Below are 21,082 nucleotides of genomic sequence, written 5' to 3'. Positions count from 1 at the left end.
TATTCATTTATTAAAACGGCACAGAGCATGTGTGCCAGTGCTCCTATATAGCACGAACAAACACAAAAAATTGCACCTTAAGAGGAAGCTTTAGCTCGGGGTTCTCTGTCTAAAAAGCACAAGCCACATAACATTAACAACATATTGTTACAACTAGCTCAGTGTGACAGAGAGTCTTGTGACAAGATGAGGACAAGGATGAGTGAATGCAAACAAACATGCTGATAGCAAAATTACAGTCCTTCTAGCCTTGAGCCCTTTGACACTTTAAAAAGTACTGACAAAACATTTTGAACTTGCTTTTTTTTTTTTTTTTCAATAATATGGACACTCGGGGCAAATTTCCGTGTTGGCGTCGGAATTGCCGTGAAATTCCACATAAAGTCTAAGTGGGATAGATTGCGCCTGGCGCACCATATGCTGTGGGTGCGACAGAAAACGAGCAAGGGTGAGCCGAGAACAATGGTGGTTTTATGCGCACCGTCCTCCCGCAGGCCAATGCGAGAGGCTAATAGCAATGAAGTGCAGTCTGTCTTTACGGAACCTATCACCTTTAGATTTACCGCCTTTGACTTTTTCACAAAGTCTACCACTCTTCATCATTGCATATTGAACTTGTCATGACTTATTGCTCATCTTGGACTGACCGTCAACACAAAGTTAGATTATACTTTCCTCAACACAAACACTTCTTCTTATTCCTTCATACCACACACACCTAACGATTGGAACCACCTTCCCGTCAACATTGTATCTATTTCTGATCACACTCTTTTCTTGTTGTTCTTTATCAATGCACCTTCACTGTGATAATCCTGCGTGAACATTTGATGTATCCCAATCTCACCGCAGAACCGTGAAGATATTAGCTCACCGTGTCTCAGGAGTGTGCCAGGTGGCTGGCCTGCAACGCAGCCAATGAGGAGGGTGGTGGCTGCATGACCGCAGCCAATGCCGCTGTCTGCGGCTGTGGCTGGACAGCAGACAGCATGTCATGGGGGGGACCCGCCGAGGGCCCACCGTGCTTCTCTCTGCGCTCGGCGGCAGCACGGCTCAGCAAGTACTGGGCCGCAAACTGGTGCTTTGGGTCCATGCGCATGTGCTCCATGTGGTGTAGCAGTCCTACATCAAAACCCAAGAGTACAGGCTCTTAAGCTGAACAAGACAAGAGAATCACAGAAAGATGCTTGAAACGATCAGCAGTCGTCCAACAAGAGAGGTTGCTGTGGCTAACATTTCAACAAAGAGACTTGGCTTTGCCAGGGCCCTGAAGAAGACAAGCTCCCAAGGCGAAACAGTTCTCAGCAACACCCCTTGTTCAACCACTATTGATAGGCGCTTAAACTGGTGCACATGTATGGTCAAACTTCATTATGACAACAATACCTTCATTTACATGCAATATTTCTTCTGAATACACACATTGACATTGCGCGTGCTGTAACATAACCAAGAGCCCTGCAGCAGGTGCGAATGATGGGCAAGTCAAGATGGCTGGTGGCTACATGTACGCTGTCTTTCCACCACACCTAGTGATGGAGGTTGCGTAATCTTAAGTTTCTGAGATGCTTTGAAGCGAGAGGCAGCACAAAGCATTTGCTACCCTCTGCCTGCACTCTTCATCACGCCAACGTTGTGATAGCGAGTGTTCACGGTCATCAAGTCACATCTGTTCATGTCTGCCTCTGTAAACACGACACCAGGCTTCCAATAAAACTATGAACCTTACTTTGTGTAGTGTCTAATACATTACTATCGCTATCAAAGCTTCACCTTTGAGGCAAAACTGTGACTTTTTCTTAGCAAATCAATCATCTCATGGCATTGAAAAAAGTGCTCAGACATTTTCAGGACTGTAATCAATCACATGAGCCACACCATGCCTGCAATAATGGTTCTGTGGTTGAAAACGACTTCAGGAGGTTTATGTTAATGGTGATGAGACTGCCTGCTACGTCTCAGTATGACTGTCATGCAATGACGATATGCACAAATGAAGCTAAAACTATTCCCAGTCTTCAAGCTACCAGTCATAGGTAGTGCCCTCCTCTCAGCAGTGGCCATTCGTCACAAAAGCTCTTAATTTAGAGCGCGCCTTTTGCGTATGAAATAAGCTGTACTATTAAGCCCTGCCATGAGTATCCAGCAGCATTCGTGTTCAACATATACAGTTGCAAATCACATGCTGCAAAAAGCACAGTATAAAAGAGAACACAAAAAATAAATGAAGCACGACTTTAAACACTCTCTTCAAGGCCGACGGTGAAAATAAAGTACAATCAAATAGCTGCAAAACAAATACTGGTTCAATAGAATTTCCAAAACAATGCAGCTTTCTTCATTCCTTGTCAGTGCCCCCTATCACTTAATGCATCAAAATTACCACCACCACAAAGCATGTGACAGGCGCATTATTAAGTTTTCATGGAGCACGCCTGGACACCGCCACCCTTAAAAGAGATAAAAATACTATTCAAGAGCTACTCTTGTGAGTCCTGGTGATAAGAAAACGTTGATGACCACATATAACACCAGAATCCATTGTCATTAAGCAACCCCATAAATAGTATTGGTAACAGCCATGCAGTGGCGTAGCCAAGGGGGGGGGGTTGGGGGGGTTCAAACCCCCCCCGAAATTTTTTGCACCCCCCCTCCCCCCCCACTAACCCACCCTTTGCTCTCATCGCTTCGCGCTGACATATTTCAAGAAACCGGTGCTACTTTCACACTTTCGTTCCTGGGCGCTTCCGTTTGGGTTGGTAATTTACAGCGAATCATGTCTGCATATGGAAAAAAACTGTCACGGTGTTTGTCAAGGCCTTGACACTCTGTGAGGTTTTGGGCGCGAATGTGGCGGCCGCATTCTGAAACAACAAATGCGCAACAAATGAAGCAACAAAACAAATGCGGCAGCCGCATTTTAGATGAAGGCGAAAATGCTCGAGGCCCGTTTACTTAGATTTAGGTGCACGTTAAAGTCTCCAGGTGGTCGAAATTTCCGGTATACATTTCCACCGCTTCCCTTCAGGTGCCGGTTAGGCCGCGTTCGCGTAGGAACTTGGTCTCGAAGCTGGCGGAAGCGGCAAAATCTTGCAAAAATCCGCCCGCCTAGGCGGCAAAACAGGCAGAAAAACAGGCGGCGAGCCAAATTGGTCTCGGACCGATTTTTTCGCCATGGCGAAGCGGAACCGTGGCGGAAAGTCGTTCTGCTCGACCGGAAGCTACACTAGCATGTAAACTTCAGGTCGTAACATTGAACATGGCACCAAAAGTGTAGACTGCAATGCTGATCGACGCGATCAAGAACCACCCCTTGCTCTACGACAAGAGAAGTACTAAAACGTACTGTCAGCAATACTCGCGATAGTATTCAACGTCGCGCGACCGGAGGCGCGGCAACGAAGCCAACGGAGTCGCGTGACCCAACTTCTCGCGCTTTTGCAAAGCCAGGCGAACCCACCACCGCCGTTTCCGAGGTTTTCTTGTCTTCCGTTTATTCATTGTCCATTTCTAGAAAACAAGTAGGTAGAAGTATAAAAGCCATTTCTTCTTCCACTTCCATGACAGACAATAGTTAGGCAGATTCCTCGTTGGCGCTCCATAATTCTCGCACGTGCACGGTATGTTGCAGAAGTCGCGGGGTGCTTTTCTCGTCGCGACGATAGATTGGGAGCGTAGGTCTCACGAAGGACGCGCAGGCTTTGGCGAGCCTCAACACAAAGGGCCAGCCCGGGTTTTAGCTTTGGTGTTCCCGTTGCCACTTTCGTGTCCTGGAGGCGCCGAAAATAATACGAATTGATGAAATGTTATTACAACTTGTAAATAAAAGCTATTAAAGAAATATAATCACGCCTAGGCAGCAACCTGTGACACAGCGCTACCGCGCCCGTGTGAGGAGAATTACAGAACGCCAACGAGGAATTTACCGAAGGTTGCAGATGACACGCGAAATTGCGCAAGATGATCACTTTTGATGACGGGTGGGTCAGTGAATGAACATACCGCTCGAAATAATGCGATAATGAGCGCCACCACGCCGACAAACGTACGCAGACTAGATGGATGTGGACGAAAGCGGCAGCGGCGGCCGCGGTGGTAGCAAAACAAATGTGAACTTGGACATGCGCGGAAAAGATTTTGCGGCCGCTTTGGCCTTTTCGGCCGCTTTGGCCTCTCCAACCGCTTGCCGCTTCCCAACTGTGAACGTAGCCATAGTCTGCAGCGCAGAACGTCTCTCGTTTGCGATTGCGCCCCTACGGAAGGCTGGTAGTTACTGTTGTGTTGCTGAATCCCCAACCAGCAATTGCGAAAGGCTGGTAGTTGCTGTTGTGTTGTGGAATCCCAAACCAGCAATGTGCCCACCAAAGGGTTGATGCCAGCAGTGAAATTCCACCGACTCGCAACAGAATGCACGAAACAGACAGCCGACAAGCATGGATTACATGTGCGCAGTACAGCGTAAGTAAACTCTTGTTGCAGGCGCTGACAGTTCTCGTCGGAGTTCACGCGTCCTGAGAAATTGATTATCTGCACTATGCACTGAACAAGACCGGAGTTCATTCCTGCATCACTAGTACACCAATCAGTCGAGATTCTGTGAGGTACAAGGCCGCTTCCTGTTTGCACCGGCCTAAGTGAAGCAGAAATGACTGGCACGCAGTACTTAAAATGCGTACACATGCCATGACGTAAAGGCAAATGACGGCTGCACGCTCGCACACAGCGGAAGACACAGCAGCCCATGCACTTGCCGCAGGAAATGCAAGGCGACGAAAGCTTCGTAAAAAAAAGCATTACTCGTTTTTGCGCGTATTTAAGTTTTCTAGCGCAAAGACGCAGCGAACAAGCTATTGCTATGGGAGTAGGTATAGCCTGGTAACACGTGCATTTTCACATGTATAGCCGTCCTTGACCTGTAAAACGCACTTCGCCCCGACGAGGACGACGCCATCCACGCTTAACGGAGATTAACAATTAATGATGTCTTCTCCGATCGGGCGGGTCGTCTCAATGATGCGTTTTCGAAGACTGGTCCATTCAGTGGCGCGATGAGAGACGGTTGCTCCAAACGCCCACTGTACCTGTCGTACTTACTGTATTTTACTGAGCTTACATTACTTTTTACTTAATTTCTTCACAAGCACACACTAGAGCACTGCACGGGCCGCTTTTTTCAGCCCGGGTCCGTTATTACGTTGGGTGGCCCGCCCGAGCCCGATCAAAACTTTTATGGCGAGACCCGGGCCCGGCCCGGGCCCGGAAATAATCTACGTTACCCGCCCGACCCGGCCCGCCACCCCTTTACCTTAGGCCCGAGCCCGGCCCGAGCCCGACTCTAAACTGGCCCGAACCCGGCCCGAGACCGAAAAATAATGTTTTTCAGAGTTGAGTCGCCCGAGAATAACTCACTGCACGTTACATGCACACCACCAGAAAGCCTGAGCCCGGCCCGGGCCCGGGTCAAAAAGCACACGCCGTGTCCGAGCCCAGCCCGAGCCCGTGAAAAAACAGTTCTACCCGGCCCGGCCCGGCCCACGGGCCCGGGCTTTCGGGTAAGCCCGAGCCCGTGCAGTGCTCTAGCACACACACACGCGAGGGGGGAGGGGGGGTCCCATGTCTTTGATATACATACATAGAGGGTGCTTAAACTACCGATATTTATTATCGATCACGTCACGTAGAGGAAAGCGGACGCTTGCCCCCCCCCCCCCCCCCCCCGGTCGGGCCGATGAACCCCCCCCGAAAAAAATTTCTGGCTACGCCCCTGCAGCCATGCAATCGCGTACTATCAGGCCTAGCGTCATCACCACTGTCATCACAAGATGACGACAGAAGTTTTAACATAGTTAGCGACAACAACACAGTATCATTTTCATTACAAAAGCTCATCCAAATAAATTATTTTACATGCTAAGCTAGTGGAAAAGTAACCCTATCATACATTTAGGTGTCTGTTTAATTTGAGTGAATTCAAGCGGGATTCAACCGTCGCCAAACGGTTCCTTTACCGACATCCCTGTGGTTGTCGTGGCCAACTACCACGCCGTTGTTCATGAAGAAATGAGTGATGGACAAAATTAATGCGAGTGTTCACTATAATTTTGCTTCATTGGAGGAAGAAGTTGCTGCCACAGAGTATGTGCCCATTCTGGCAGCATCTTGTGTAATGAATGCCTTTGAAAAAATTCAAAGTTTCGTTGAAGCTCATGCTGACGACGACGCGCTGGCTCAGCTGACAGAATGTGAAAACTGCATAGCATCACTGCTTTTATAGTAAGCGCAAGCAAAGCCAGAATTACAGACCTCTAGAATTAAATTCTTGTCTATGCCACTAAACCACATGTTTCATGGTTATTTGTAAATCTTACAACAAATTTCCACAATAAAGTTTTTCGAGCACGCTACCAATTTTGTTGCGGTAGCATTCGACAGTACAAGTAAAAAACAGTGTGGATTCACAGCATGTGCCAAGGAACTTGTGTTGCAAAAAAAAAGAACACACAAATAATGAAGTGTAGCATACATCAGAGCAATACATGAGGCATGCACTGGAAAACAAACACAAAGATAAGACAGAGATAAGCCTTGTAGCGACACACCTGGCACAGTCAGGTTATATGTTCAAAAAAGGTTTCAGTTTGTATGCATGATCTTGAATGAGTAGCTACAAGTGTATGGAAAACTTGCATATGTGGGTGGAACATGATCTGGGATTCTCACTTTGATTATGCTCAGTCACATGTAATGAAATGTGTCGGCGCACTTGTGAAATTTCGTTACACTCTACCTGAACCAATCAAGCTAATTATTTATAACACACTCTTTTTGTCATATATAAATTAATGTTTTTTGGTTTGGGGCAACACTACAGATAGGAACATTTGCAAGATATATCAGTATTTAATATTTAATATTTAAGCATTTGCATTTGCTGTATGCCATGTACAAGGGGGGCTCAGGTTTCCTTCAAATAAATTTGTCGATTTTTGCCTGGGCCATCCCACATCATCCTGATGTAAACAAATAAACAAATCAAATCAAATCAAACTGATTCACTGCTGGTGGCATATGGGGTAACACAAAACATCTATATACAGTCAGGATACCCCATCAGCTGAAACAAATCGGCAAACATATTCATCATAGTGGCACAGCCACACGCCATCACAGCAACCAACAAACTTCACAACAATGCTAAAGTATGGGGCTCTAAGCAAGTTTAGCATGTTTCACATCTGAGCAGAATGAATTTGCCTCGAGTTTCTATTGGTATAAATATAACGAGCACTTCCTTGTCGTATATCTGTCAGCTTAAATGAGCATCTTGCACAACATTTTTGTAACTCTGCTACAAACACGAGAGAATTTTTCTGTGTACATTCGACTCAACCGTGGACTGTGTGAAATATGGGAGAGAGCCAATCCCCAGATCTCTTGCACACTTCATAGGAGTACTTCCTCACACACCTTGGATGAAGCACAGCACGGCATGCAATGCTGGCAGCAGGGTAAGCTACGTTCACAAGCTGTGTCAGGCCCTGGCTATGTTAGGCCACACCACTCACTGCATAGTAGTTCAAATCAATCACACAGAATTGTTCCGAGGCATCTTAAAAATATGTTCAAAGATTCTGAAGATATTTCAGAAGACATGCACATCCTTCAAGGATGTCAATGAGAATAGGAGATTTTAGCATGTGAGCACTAATTTATTGTGCAGAAGAGCAGTCCTTCATTTTGCATCATTCAATATGCAGGAGACCAAATCTTGGCGCTAAAACAAAATGATAAATGAAGTGCATACAAGGGTCAGGGTATAGGCCATGAATATATGGCCATAAGCTTCAATGAATGCAAGAAATGGAAAACCCTCTGTGCCACATGCCCACTAGCTGTGCCACATGAGCCTAGCTGTGGGTGTGAACAGCAAAGCGATAGCTAGCAGCATAATTTATATATTCAAGCATATGGGTTTAATGTCCCAAAGCAACATGCTGGCTATGAGAGATGCTGTACAAGGCTTCACGTTTATTTCTACCACTGGGATTCTTTAACGAGTGCACAAAACAGACCTTTTTAATTCCACCCCTATTCAAGTACAGCCACCACGGCTGGAAATCCATCCTGTCACCTCATGCTCAGCACCATTGTGTGCATTATGCATTTAGCTACGTGCTGTAACAAAAATTATGATTCTAGGTGCCCTTATGGCTGAGACATCACTCCTAAAAGACTGCACAGAGAGTGAAATTCGTGTTCTGAAAATATTCAAAAAAATTAAATGCTCATTTTTAATTGAATAGTACAACAAACTATATTGAAATACTATTTACATTGCTAGGCAGTTGGCAGCCACCAGGGATACAATCAGTCTACCTTCAGCTACCCGAATACCATTTTTTTTTTAAATCTACTTTTTGTGATTTATGTACTGGTCTCTAAGACCCATGTTCTAAAGACCCATGTTCCGAAGGTTCTAAACTTCTAAACTCTGAAAAAAAAAATACTGGTATGCATCAAAACATCCTAAATAATTTACATTAATGCTCATTTCTATGAAGCAGTTTCGGCATACAGGAGGTGGATCATCATAAAATCATGATGCTCACTCTGTTCCTACAATCACTGCAGCTGCCACAAAAAAGTGCTGCCAGAAGAAACACGCAAAGCATTCTCGATCATTTTAAGTTTTTTTATGAGCAGCATCGCTATACCTAGCCTTACTGCTGCAGGACAACAGCAGATTTGTTCTATGTCACAATGACATGGTATGGTTGATGGCACCAGGTATGGCATTTCAAGGCCAACTTTAGCATTACACTAAAATATCCCATAAGTGATTCTCAAGCTTGATATTTGCTAAGTATCATCCTTTTACATGAGAGAAGCTCGAGGCAGAGTTAATGCAGTTTTGAGAATATGTCAGTGCCCTTTCAAGAAAGTAGCTGAAGAGATGTTCATCAACGAGCTTTGGTCTACCTGTTTCATGGGTGAAGACGCTGTGGCAGACAGTGCAGGGCCACATTCGCAGCGGGGAGCCCAGGGAGGCTGCTTCTGGGTGAGTGCTCACATGCTTGCGCAGTGAGCCTTCATTCACGTACGCCTTGCCACACACAGGGCATGCATGGGTTAGCTGTGGCTGGCCTATACGCCGCTGGTGCTGCTGTTGTTGCTTGCTGCTGCTGCTGTTGCTGTTGTTGTTGCTGTTGTTGTTGTTGCTGTTGTTGCTGCTGCTTGCCTGCACCCACAAAGAGAAAAAATATTTTGAGGCAATACTGTTACATTCCCCTACAAGTTCCATATCACTAAGCAATGGTTTTCCATTGCAGGCTGACCAAAGGCTTAATTCCATGGAAAAGGCTAACTAGACTAGCACATGTCTAACACAGGGTTATGCAAAAGCCATTTGCGTAGGTGATTATTTTTCTGATGAAGTCTATTAAAATGAGTAAAACAACCCAGCGGCGCAAACACTTCTAGAATAAACAACAATAAGTGATGCCACATCAGAGCTCTTGCATGCTGTTTCGAAGGATGCTTTTAAGTCATATATATTACCTCCATTAAATTGCAAAGGTCCACTGTAAGAAAAGTCCAAGAACACAGAAATACCTAACCCTGTTATGATGGCACGACACTTGCACTTTTCAGAAAATCATCCCAGGCAACTCATGCCAAAGCTGTACCAAAGCATTTCAGCTGCACAGTCCATGATGCAGCTTACACTAGTGTCATTAGAAGACATTAAGTCCACGAGTTCAATATACAAGGCGGCAGATGCCGCCGGCAACACTCGTGTATATGGAAGCAACATATCACATGAGGAGCACGGGAACTGCACCCAGTGTCTTAAACAACAGAGCAGCGGTTCCTCAAGAGATTGCTGGCATGCATTCTTTTTACTGCACATTTACATGGACAGATCATACCTACTTAAGCATCTGCAATTTCTTGCACATTCCGTACAGGAAGCCTACTTTGCACAGGAAGCCTACTCAACTAAAGAAAGCATGCAGTTCAGTAATCTGGCACAAACCATTGAAACAGCAAACACTTATTTTAAATTATGGGGCTTGCCCTTATCCTTAAGGTTTTCCACTTGCTATCTTGGTGGTTTCATAACATACAAGTGTGTCAAGCAGCCAAACAGTGAGCCGTCAAACAGCTGTGAGAGTTTTGTGAAAATACAAATCAACATTAATTCCACTGAACAGTAATCACCACCATTCAGCTTGCTGGTAATGCCCTCCTTTCCTAGGTTTACATGTTTTGCATTCAGTGCTCTAAGTTGTGCATGTGAAACAGGCCACAGAGGCTTGCCACAAATGCCTAAGGAAATCCTTCATAAAGCTATATCGCTGTAAGGCAACTGTCAAAAGAAACATGTCCCCATATAAAGCAAGAGACACGTGGTATAGTTCCAAATGTTTGTAACTGGTTCCAACAGATATTGACATGGTCCAACAGAGTAGCCTCAATCCTTCTGGAGAGTCGAATAAACTCCAACAGAGTAGCCATCTTTTCAATATGCTATGCATCACATTGTTATGAGCCATGCACCTATCGTGCAGTTCCTATCCTGCGGACAAAATAGAAGTGGCGTAGCAGACGACAAAGAGGACGAGCTGTATCCGGTCCGCCATCTTTGTTGTTGTGGTGCCACTCGCTGTCACTTGTAAATATTGTACATAAACCCTTTTTGATATCTCCCCGTAACATCTTTGGTGGAGGTGCGGGGTCTCTTGTCCTCCTGTGGTCGCCAGCGCGCCGTTTCAGGCTTTCTGAGAAGCTGCTGTTCCCGTACACCAGCCCATATTGAGTGTGTCACCAAGTGACCGACGTAACGTACGAAATCACACCATTGTTTTCGTCCCGATCAGCTCAACCCCGCACCGACATCTCTGCACGTCGTCTACCTGAAGCCGTACCATGTCCCAGACACTGATTAACCCTGTATATGCAGTGGACCTTTTTCGTGCTGTCGTACTTCGACTGCACCGAGTCTGTGCTTTCGCCGCTGGGGGGTAATGTTATGAGCCATGCACCTATCCTGCGGACGAAATAGAAGTGGTATAGCAGACGAAAAAGAGGACGAGTTGTATCTCGGCCCGCCATCTTTGTTGTTGTGGTGCCACTAACTGTCACTTGTAAATATTGTATATAAACCCTTCCTGATATCTCCCCATAACAATATGTTGTCCAAGCTAGTAGTTACTTAAGTAGTTATAAACTGTTAACTTCTTTGGATGAGCTCCCTGCTGAAATCGTAACAATTCTATGTAATGTAGCCATTCATAAAGTCAGTATGTCATGTATTAAAATAGAGTTGTATGTTAAAGGGACTGCACATAATTTTTAAGGCTCCCCCCTTTTGTGGCGCAATGAAACGCTCTTGAAAGATTTCTTTCAACTGCACTGTGCAACAGAAATCAAAATGCAGTACAACTAGTCCAAACCTACATCTCACTGTCTATACTCCATTCCATACATAGCAGGCTTTTCTACGAAGGCTAGAATTACTTCTCTCACTGCTCACATTCACAGCCAAAAAATAGTGCATCAATTATGAAATATATAAGTACTATCAGCATCTAATGAAACGCGAACAGCGGAGCGCCTACCAGAAGGTATAGTGCGGTGCAGTTGTCGGGATTCGACTGTAATATATGAAGCTGCTATTCCCTAGAAAGTGTCGCAAATCAAAAACAACTGCAGTGCGAAATGCACAGAGTGGTACTTCTATGACTTCACTATTTGCATAGTTTCCGCAGTGTTGCTTGCTAGGTATGAAATGGTGTATAGCGATGTTGAGGTCAAATTTAAGTTTCCCATGCCTCCCATGTTTAAAGATTTCCCATGATTTAGAGTACATTGCAATGTCGCACACAACAACAGTGTTAAGTTCAGCTGAAATGCAAATTCAAAATATATATGGTGACCAATGAACATTGTTGTGACACTAATGGCACCGCTGGGAACAACACATTACAGAGTTCAATGTGAAATATATCACAATTTATGCTTCCACTGCCTGTAGGGGACCACTAAAATTAGTTTCGGATGCTCAAAATATACTACAAAACAAACTACATACTTCTGCAAGAAATATATTTAATTGGGAATGCTATCAATTAAGATGTGTGTAATAGCCCTCTCTGCAGCCAGTGTACTTAGAGTAAACAAAACATGCAAGCCATGTGTCCCAAGAGAATGCTGACCTTGGTCTTCTGAAGACTGAGTGCCACCTGAAGTGTCTCCACCAGTCCATGTTGTACCTGTACCTAAAGAAAACCGAAAGAAATGCCAGTTTCTGGTAAGAAGCACTAAAACACAAACCACAGGAAGATGCTAGTGAATCACCGGATCTGTTACTCAAATGTGAAGAGACACAACATCAGAATGCACAGTGTGCTACTTGCTGCCTCCTGCCAAGGTGGAAAATTTGAAAATTTTCTATGCTAAGATGAGGCAGCTGCTGCTCCACATTCTGCATGCAAAAAGAAGAGTTGTTAGCAGCTAGGTGAAGAAATTTCCATGGGTTTTCTATGACTTCCAAGGCCCTAACAAAGTGTTTTCGAGGACTAAGGCAATATTAAGTTCGTTTGAAAACACTTCATTTAACAGTGCACAATCTTTTTATTGAAAGGATTAAAAATAGAAAGGAAAAATAGAAGGTAGACAAAAATAAATTCAGTGGCGATTTAGTGGTAAATGCGAGAGAAGTGCGTCGAACATTACGTTGCACCTCTCTGAGGTCCCGGATCCACGATTTAAGCTGCATTCACTGAATTGAAAAGTGTTGTTCAGGAGCCTCACTTGACACGAGTCCTGCCTCTCCGAGGAGTGAAGTGCAACTGGTGGTGGTCCAGAGCAGACCACCGTCAGTTGCACTATATATGTCAATGACCAATTTTTCGGACCCCCAATTTTTCGTACATGCCCGATAATTCGGACGCCTTCGTGGCACCGCCACGTTCCCTACAGCCAATGCATAAGAACGTCCGAAATTTCGGACGCATAAATCCTTCACTGTCAGATTTTCTGGATTTTTTCCGTGACCGCAGGTCCAAATCAGCATTAACCAACCACCACCGCCGCCAGGATTTGAACTCAGTACCTCCCGCATACTGAGGGGGACGCTCTACCGCTAGGCCACCACTGCGGTTAAAACAACATACATATCTTGCTTCTTTTCTGCACTAGAGATAACCAATTTGTATATAACGCATCACAAAAGTTTGTTTAAATTTGTTATAAAGAGTTTGGGTATATAGAACCGGGCACCCACTGGTTCAAATGGGCACAAGCGTACCCCGGCCTGGCGTTCGGCTTCCTTCAGGGGTGATACGGACCCAGGGCTCCATTCGGACCTCCTCGACGTGAAGCTTCGCTTCTCTGTCGCCTTTGGTTGGGAGTTACCTCCACAAAGGCATATTCTACATTAATTGGAGTGACCAACAGTGCAGCATGCGAGGTCTGCGGCACCGACGAAACTATCGACCACCTGCTGTGCCACTGTCCACGATATGCCCCGGAAAGACAAGAACTTGCTAACGCGCTACAAAAACTGGACAATCGGCCGGTTTCCGTGCAGGTGCTGCTGGAACACCTCTCCCATCGCCCGTCGGCCCATAAAGTGGTGAAGGCACTTTTGTGCTTCTTGAGGACGACGGGCTTGCGTGAACGCCTGTGACTATTAGTGCAATACCATATGTGTCAGCGAACTCACCGCTAATTTCCTTATTTCCTTCCCTCCTCTCTCTCCCTGTCACCTTTGTGTTCCCCTTTCCCATTGCCCCGGGTGTAGGGTAGCCAACTGGATGTTATTCTGGTTAATCTCCCTGCCTTCTGCTTTCATCTTTCCTCCCTCCACATACATATCAAGCTATCTTTAGCTTAAAAGATTGTTCATTAAAACTGAGTTTGATTGCATTCCATCTTTCGCTACAGTGTAAGTTTCACATCAGAAACATGCAGTGGCTCAGAGGGCACACTGGAGATCTATTCTGATAATATGATGATGATGGGAACAGTAAATTGAAAGGTGCCTCCAACGGCCACACAGCAACCTTGAAGTGGGTTTGCGTTGCTCCTTTTATTTTAGCAAGAGAGTGAACATAATTAAACATGCAAACTGTGAAAACACAAGGAGAACATATAGTCGCTAGGATGTGAAGCATCATTTAAAATAATATCGCTTCACTGCGTAAATGTCACGTCCAGAACATAGTTTGGTGTCAAGCGACAAGTGAGAAAGAATAAATGTAAGATCAAAAGCAACATGCTTCAGCAATGTCGGTCCAAACGCACGTAACTGGTTGCAGCAATTTTTCGTCCATACCTGGTGCTGTAACTGGTGGATCCTTGTGTGAGATGCGCATGTGCTCCATTAGGGCTTCAGCGTTGACGCAGATCTTGTGGCAGATCGGGCAAGACTGCGACGCTGCTCCTCCAATCAGTGCTGCGTGTTGCTGCACACAATAATTGCAGGGTGCACAAATCACTGCTTTGCACAGAGCAGAGGTTCCGTGTAAATTATTCTTTCGTTCTGTGAGGCATTACAACAGATGGGACTAAAGTTTCTTACTTTTTTTGTGTTTTTTTGACACCTGATTTCTTGGGCCGGCTAGATTATTCGGACTTCCTTGTAGTTATACTGCCACATACTCCACCAAACCAATTTATTACGGCAACCAAAATTTCCAACGCCATACGGTGTCTCGCTTGACCTTTCAGAGTGATGCCTGTTTCACACAGCGCGGTGTTGCTTGCGATTTCGAACTTGCGAAGAGTTTCGTCGCATTAGCCCCAAACCGCTGTCACCGAATCCCGATCTAGCGGTGCTGGTTAGGCCTAGCCGGAATTTACTAGCCAGTGGGATGGCGGGCGGCCAGCCGTTGCGCAAAAATTCACCCTTGACATGTTGATATGCTGCGCATGACACGGCTGAGTGCGGGCCCTCTCTTGAAACAATCTGCGGTCGGTACACAGTCTAGACGCAAAGAGGGCTGATGGCTTCATGTGCGCTGTGTTCTGGCCACTTAGTTCGCGTTGAAGCAAGAGGCAGCCCGAAGGGCAATGTTCTCACTGCTGCTGCCACTCTTCCTCACACCAGCGTTTTAACAGTGAGTCTCTGCGGTTATCCTTTGCTGTGCAGGGCGCGTGACACCGTGTCTGTTAATTTAGTTGGTAAGCGAATGTTTAAAAGTTTATACGACCCATAAAATTAATATACTTACTTCATATAAATGTCTAATAATTAGCTATCGCAATCTATGCTTCCCCTTTCAGGCGAAACTAAATTTTTTTTATTTCTTTCTGTATTTTGCGGGGTTTCTTTAAAGGGACTGTCTACCATTCTATTTCGTAGAGCAATAGAAAGCCTACCATTCTAGTGTCTAAACGTGTTATGGTGAATTCTCTGGAAAGGAAGTCGAAATTTTTAAAACAGAAATTTTTGATCTTCTTGACAACACTGATTACTGGACGGAATGGCAATCTGGAATGCCGGTCATCACTCAATTTCCGTTCAACGGGATCCATTCGTTTGCACAATGCACTTTTCAACACGCGCTAGCTGAAAACCAGAAAAATAATACTCTCACACGAATAAAAGTTATTAGAAGTGCATAAAGCACAATTTCATACAATATTGCATCCAAGCAAAATAACTCCTTGCGCGGCTTTTTGGTTACATGACAGTACACAAATTGGTTGCACTGCTTTGGTGTCGAGCGACGCCACATGTCATTGCACCCGCCTTCGGAGCCAAATTAAAAACATAATTTTTTACTTATGGGATAAAAGCATGCTTATTTCCGTCACTATGACACACAATTTTCTCATTACCACCACAATCCAAAGACATGTTCCGAGCGGTAGACAGTCCCCTTAATTACCGGAAAAAACCCCACGCAGGAGGTACGTTACCACAAAAAAAAAGAAAAAAAAAACTGGACCTACAACGTAACGAAACGCACTTGGCCCCAAAGCGGTTATTAATTTTTTTCATACTTCATTTTAGTTAATTAACCAATTAAATTGAATATACAAAAAATGGCAGTCTCGCCCGAAAGGCGAAACATCGATTGCGATAGCAAATCATTAGACAGCTATACGAAGTAAGAATAGTAGTTTTATCGGCCGTATAAACTTGTGAACATTCGCTTGCTAACTAAATTAACGAGCTTGGTGGCACGCGCGCACCAGCAAACATGGACAAATCTCACTTGATGACCACGGAAACTCGCTTTCTAAACGCTGGAGTGAGGAAGCGCGGCAGAAGCAGCGTGCGAATTGACCTTCGTGCTGCCTCTCCCTTCAACGCGAACTAAGCCGCGAGAACACAGTGCACAATAAGGTATCAGCACTCGGCGAACTCCGTCCCTATCGCAGATCGCTTTCAAGATAAGACCCGCGCGACCGCGCCATACGCAGCCGCTGCCGCAGTAGAACGCTTCTTCGCCCCCCCCCCCCCCCCCCCCCCCCTCCCGGTGCCTTGGGCCCTATGGAAGACGGCGCGCTTCGTCCCCACCTTCCTCACTCGCGCGCGAAATCGAGCCACCATCGTCGGCTCACCCTCGCACGCTTTCACTCGCACACACAGCATACGGCGCACGGCCGCGATGCTATCGCCCTGGAACTTTATACGAAACACCACGATGACACCGACGGCGGAAATGCGCCTGGAGTGTCCATATAACAGCTGAATCGAAAACCATTATATCTTATTTTTGCCAGTTTCATTTTATTAGTGCCGGTTTAACAAAAACTTGTTTTTCGGTATTCAGTTTAGTCCGATTCGACTCCAGCCTGAGAAAGCCCCGTCGCCGCTTATAGCCGGGATTGTACACTAGGCGTGATAAATGATAAGTATGGAAAATGAAATGTATCGTTACAAATGAATACCATGGACTGCTCATGCTCTCGGCGATCGCTCGACTTACAGCGTTTGTTTAATGCGCCGGTGGCGGCTCAATAGGGTGACTTGATGCGCGCGCACTACCCACGAGTAGGCCGCTTGAAACTGCCTGAATGCTCTCCTCAGTAGCGCACCCAGGATCTCTGCCAGGGGGGGGGGTTGACAGTTTGCCAATACCATCTAAACAGCACTAATTTCAATTTCTTCACGGGAAATTGTCAAGAAATGCGCTTTTTGAGTACTCGCAGACGATTACGCCTCTTACATCTTAGTTGCAGTACTCAAAGGCGCAAGGAAAAAAAAGGGTTATACAAAAGGGTGGGTTAACTCGGCCTCAGGGGGGGGGGGGGGTTAAAACCCCCGACCCCCCCCCCCCCCTTCGCTGCGCCACTGGCTCTCCTCCTCGCATGCAGGCAACCTACTGATCAGTGAAACGCTAGGCACTGGGCACCAGCGTAAAGAGAAATACTTTTGCGATAGCAATTATATGGTCACTTCAAGCGGATTTCTGCCGTCGGTGTCGCCGTCGTCGTGAGGTTCTGTATAAAGTCCAAGGGCGATAAAACCTTCGCCGCGCGCCGTATACGCGCTATCACGGAGAGCGAACGCACGACGGAAAGCAAACGCGACTTCCGTCGCGCGATAAGCCGTGGGGTTATGGGAGGGAGGGAGGCGGAGCGACGCTGTGCTGCGGCACCAAGTGCGTATCTTGTAACCGGGCGCAAGGGGAACTGGCCTCTCAATCTCCCACACGAAAGGAGGAAAGCGGGAAGGCAGCGCGGGAGGGAGGGGGGACAGCTTCTACTCTGCCAACAACTGCGCTTGTACTTTGCCCGACTGCGGCGGTCGCCCGCGCCGTCTCTTAAAAGCGATCTCCACACGGCTCTGACCTTTGTATGCGCTGTGCATACAAAGCGATAGACCGCGCGAACCTTCGCTCGCTGCGGCGGCTGCGCTTGCTGCCAGCGTTTTGACAGTGGTTGTCTGCGGTCATTGAGTGTGATCTATTCATGTTTGCTTGTGCGCGCTGACACCACGCTTGTTAATTCAGTTAGTAAGCGAATGTGTCCAAGTTTATGCAGCCGATAAAACTACTATCCCTACTCCGAATAGCTCTCTACTAATTTGCTATCGCAATTGATGCGTCGCCTTTCGGGCGAAACTGCGACATTTGTGTGTGTGTGTGTGTGTTTCCGCGTTCGTATGGCCACGAGCGTTATGCAAAATCAGAGGCTTGCAGCATACCACCGGCACGCTCACGAAACTTGTTACGCCGCTATTGAGCACGCACGACGATGGCGCAGATAGATTTGCGTTTGCAGCTGCATTAGAGAAAGCGATAAGAAAGACGCGGAAGACAACGATTTCTCGCGGTCGTTCGGCGTTGCGCTGCGGGATTTCGCATCGGCTTACCCAGTGGTTATTAACAGCACGCCACAGCCTTCCCAAGCAGCCAATGTCGGCCGTGAGGGCGCGCAAGCGTCATAACGAAGCAACGAGTTAACGAAATAACTTCGTTTAGCGCGGTTTTACTGCAGTTGTCGTTTCACAAGTAGTATCTGCCAGCATTTAAACCTGCTTGCCAAAAATTAAACTTACATGGTTTTAGTGCCTTTTTATCTATTTTCAGAACACCGATTCCGTCCTTAATTGCGGTTGACACAATCAATAAACAATGTTTGAAGCAGAAGTGTATTAGATATTGCAGTTCGAGTGTAAACATGATAGCAAAGCAGTAATTTTTGACGCTCGTAAAAAACAAACAAGAAAAACATGGAGTTATACAAAAGGGTCTAAGTATAAAACAATAGCGCTTTCGCATAGACAGGAATCGTCCATTGTGTACGGAACAGTAGTATAGCGGTTACAGAGCATACACACTTGATTAAGAGCACAGAGCAGTGCTGAGAAGGCATGCGTGCCCACCTTGGATCTGTGAGTCCGCAGACTGCTATCCGACGCGAAGCCCTTGCCGCATATGTTGCAGTGGAAGGGTCGGCTCTTGGCGCGTTCCATTTGGCTGTCATGATTTCGCAAATGCTGCTGCAGGTTGGACAGCTGGATGAATGCCCGGCCACATTCGGCGACATGGCACTTGTAGGGCCGCTCGCCGGTGTGCAGGCGCGTGTGCTGCTGCACGTGCGAGAGCTGCTTGAAGCGGCGCTCGCAGTAGGAGCACTTGTACGGTTTTTCGCCCGTGTGGATGCGCACGTGCTGCGCCAGCTGGTGCGTCGACGAGAACGACTTGAGGCATTGGGTGCACTGGTGCGGCTTCAGGTCGCCCCGGTGGGCCTCGCGCGAGTGCTGCTGCATCGCAGACTTGTGCGCGAACACCTGCGCGAGCAGACAGACACGGGACTCAGAGATCGGATCTCTGTGAGCCATGCACTCGTTCCTGGACACACCTGTGAGCAATGCCGGGAATGAGGAAATTATAATGGACGGCCACGACGTAATACATGGGCTTAGCGGAGGTGATGAAGTATATATATAGCAGATTAGACAACTATATACAGGCAGCGTGCGGTGGTACACGAAGGGCCCATTCACACTTGCAACTCGACGACGTCCCGCGACCGATTGCGACTGGCGACCAGAAAGCTACTCAAGACGAACGATGTTCACACTGACAAATGCGACCGACGAGTCGCTATGCCGAAATGTCTCGCGATGTGCCGTTCACGTCTGCTTGCAATGTTATCGTCGCGTAAAATAAGCGTCAGCGTATACAGACGTCCTGTTCCTTCGCATCTGATTGGTTCTGCTGTTGTGCGATACGGTCGCGCGACTGAAAAATCGAATAGCCAGCGACTGGCCCGAAACGGTCGCCTTTCGAGAAAAGCGACATTTGCGACTACTTGCGACTAACTTGGTCGCGCGACCTCGCCTAGTCGCAAGTGTGAATGGGCCCTAAGGCAGGCGGTGGAAGCACGTGGTGAAGACCCCCCGCGACGCCACCTGCCGAACCCTCTTCTGCAAAAGTACAATCAGCGAGCCCCACGTTACTAGGGACGAGCGTTGTCACAATCGAGCTCTGCTATGGACAAGGGAAGGCTTGAATTATTAATAACGTCGAGCAAAGCGCACGTCCCTCGTCACCACAGACAATAGAACGTTGTATCACCCTCTAATGGCGCCTTGTAGTGGGCGGATAAGCGCCCTCAAAGAACTGCTAGAAAAGCGCTTTGACAAGCGCCGGCCTCTGTCCCAACGCCGAAACAGGCGCGAGCGCTGACTATAGAGTACTCTTCGAGCAGTGTCTCCCATTTGAGCCGTTCGAACCACTGGAAAGCGCCGTCAGCAGAAGCGGCTAGCATGACAGCGGTGAAAGCGTTCATTGTCAAAATCTACGTATTGCAGTTTGCAGAGAGGTTTAATCTGACATGCCATTAACGATTACGTAATTGGTGCAGTGGTGTACACAAATATTTTCGCTGGAAGGCGAGAAGACGTGTTCAGTGAGCGCTCATCCCCCCCCCCCCCCCCCCCCTTGGCTACGCTCCTGAATCGGTGTTACGAAATATGAGCGCACCCTTTTAAAAGGCGTGGTATATAGCATACATGCCACCTAAAGTCACTTTAGTAACTTTAATAATTTTAATTACGCGCTTTAGTAACTTTAATGCCACCAAGCTTGCAGTGCCACCTGGTCAGTGCACCACGCCAGTACACCGTGGTGCTCCGCGCGCAGTTCCCATACTGTTCTGCTGACAACGGACTTGCAGCAAGAAATCATTTACCTGGGAAGCAAACGCTGACCTACGTCTGACTCTTGCGAAAGTTAACGCTAGAAAAAGGGCCCGTTTAAATGCAATCCACCAATACGCACAAATAATTGGATCGGCGAGGGGTCGATTTTTTGTTATTCAATTGACCCCATGAGGACACAGACAATGAAACCATAACCAATGTCAACCAATGGAGCTGACAGCCATCGTTCTTTCCGGAAATGACATCCGCTGTTGCGTCGAAGAACAATAGGACTGGGCAGGAACATGCCTTTTCCTCTGCGCCAAGAGAAACAAGTTCAAGCCACACACGCGCGCGCGCGCGACACGTTTATTGCACAGCGTCGCTTGAACCGTGACGAACACACAGGCCTGTGTGGCATGCACCGCATTTTCTTATATGTGAGACCAGCATGCTCATCAGTGCAGAGCG

General features: G+C 46.8%; 1 protein-coding gene across 1 annotated transcript in view; it reads right to left on the bottom strand.

Moving 5' to 3' along the window:
- LOC119445233 (zinc finger protein 879) overlaps positions 1–21,082 on the bottom strand; it is a 74,042-nt gene that overhangs the window by 9,822 nt on the left and 43,138 nt on the right. The window contains 6 exon segments of the mRNA XM_049664370.1: positions 875–1,122; positions 8,980–9,238; positions 12,219–12,269; positions 12,271–12,281; positions 14,342–14,471; positions 18,848–19,255. Of these exon segments, the coding sequence (XP_049520327.1) occupies positions 881–1,122; positions 8,980–9,238; positions 12,219–12,269; positions 12,271–12,281; positions 14,342–14,471; positions 18,848–19,255 (1,101 nt within the window). The 3' untranslated portion in view covers positions 875–880.

Source organism: Dermacentor silvarum, chromosome 3 (genome assembly GCF_013339745.2).
Source record: "Dermacentor silvarum isolate Dsil-2018 chromosome 3, BIME_Dsil_1.4, whole genome shotgun sequence".
Taxonomy (NCBI): Eukaryota; Metazoa; Arthropoda; class Arachnida; order Ixodida; family Ixodidae; genus Dermacentor; species Dermacentor silvarum.
The sequence above is the reverse complement of the archived record's forward strand: the minus strand, read 5'-3'. Positions and strand labels throughout refer to the sequence as shown.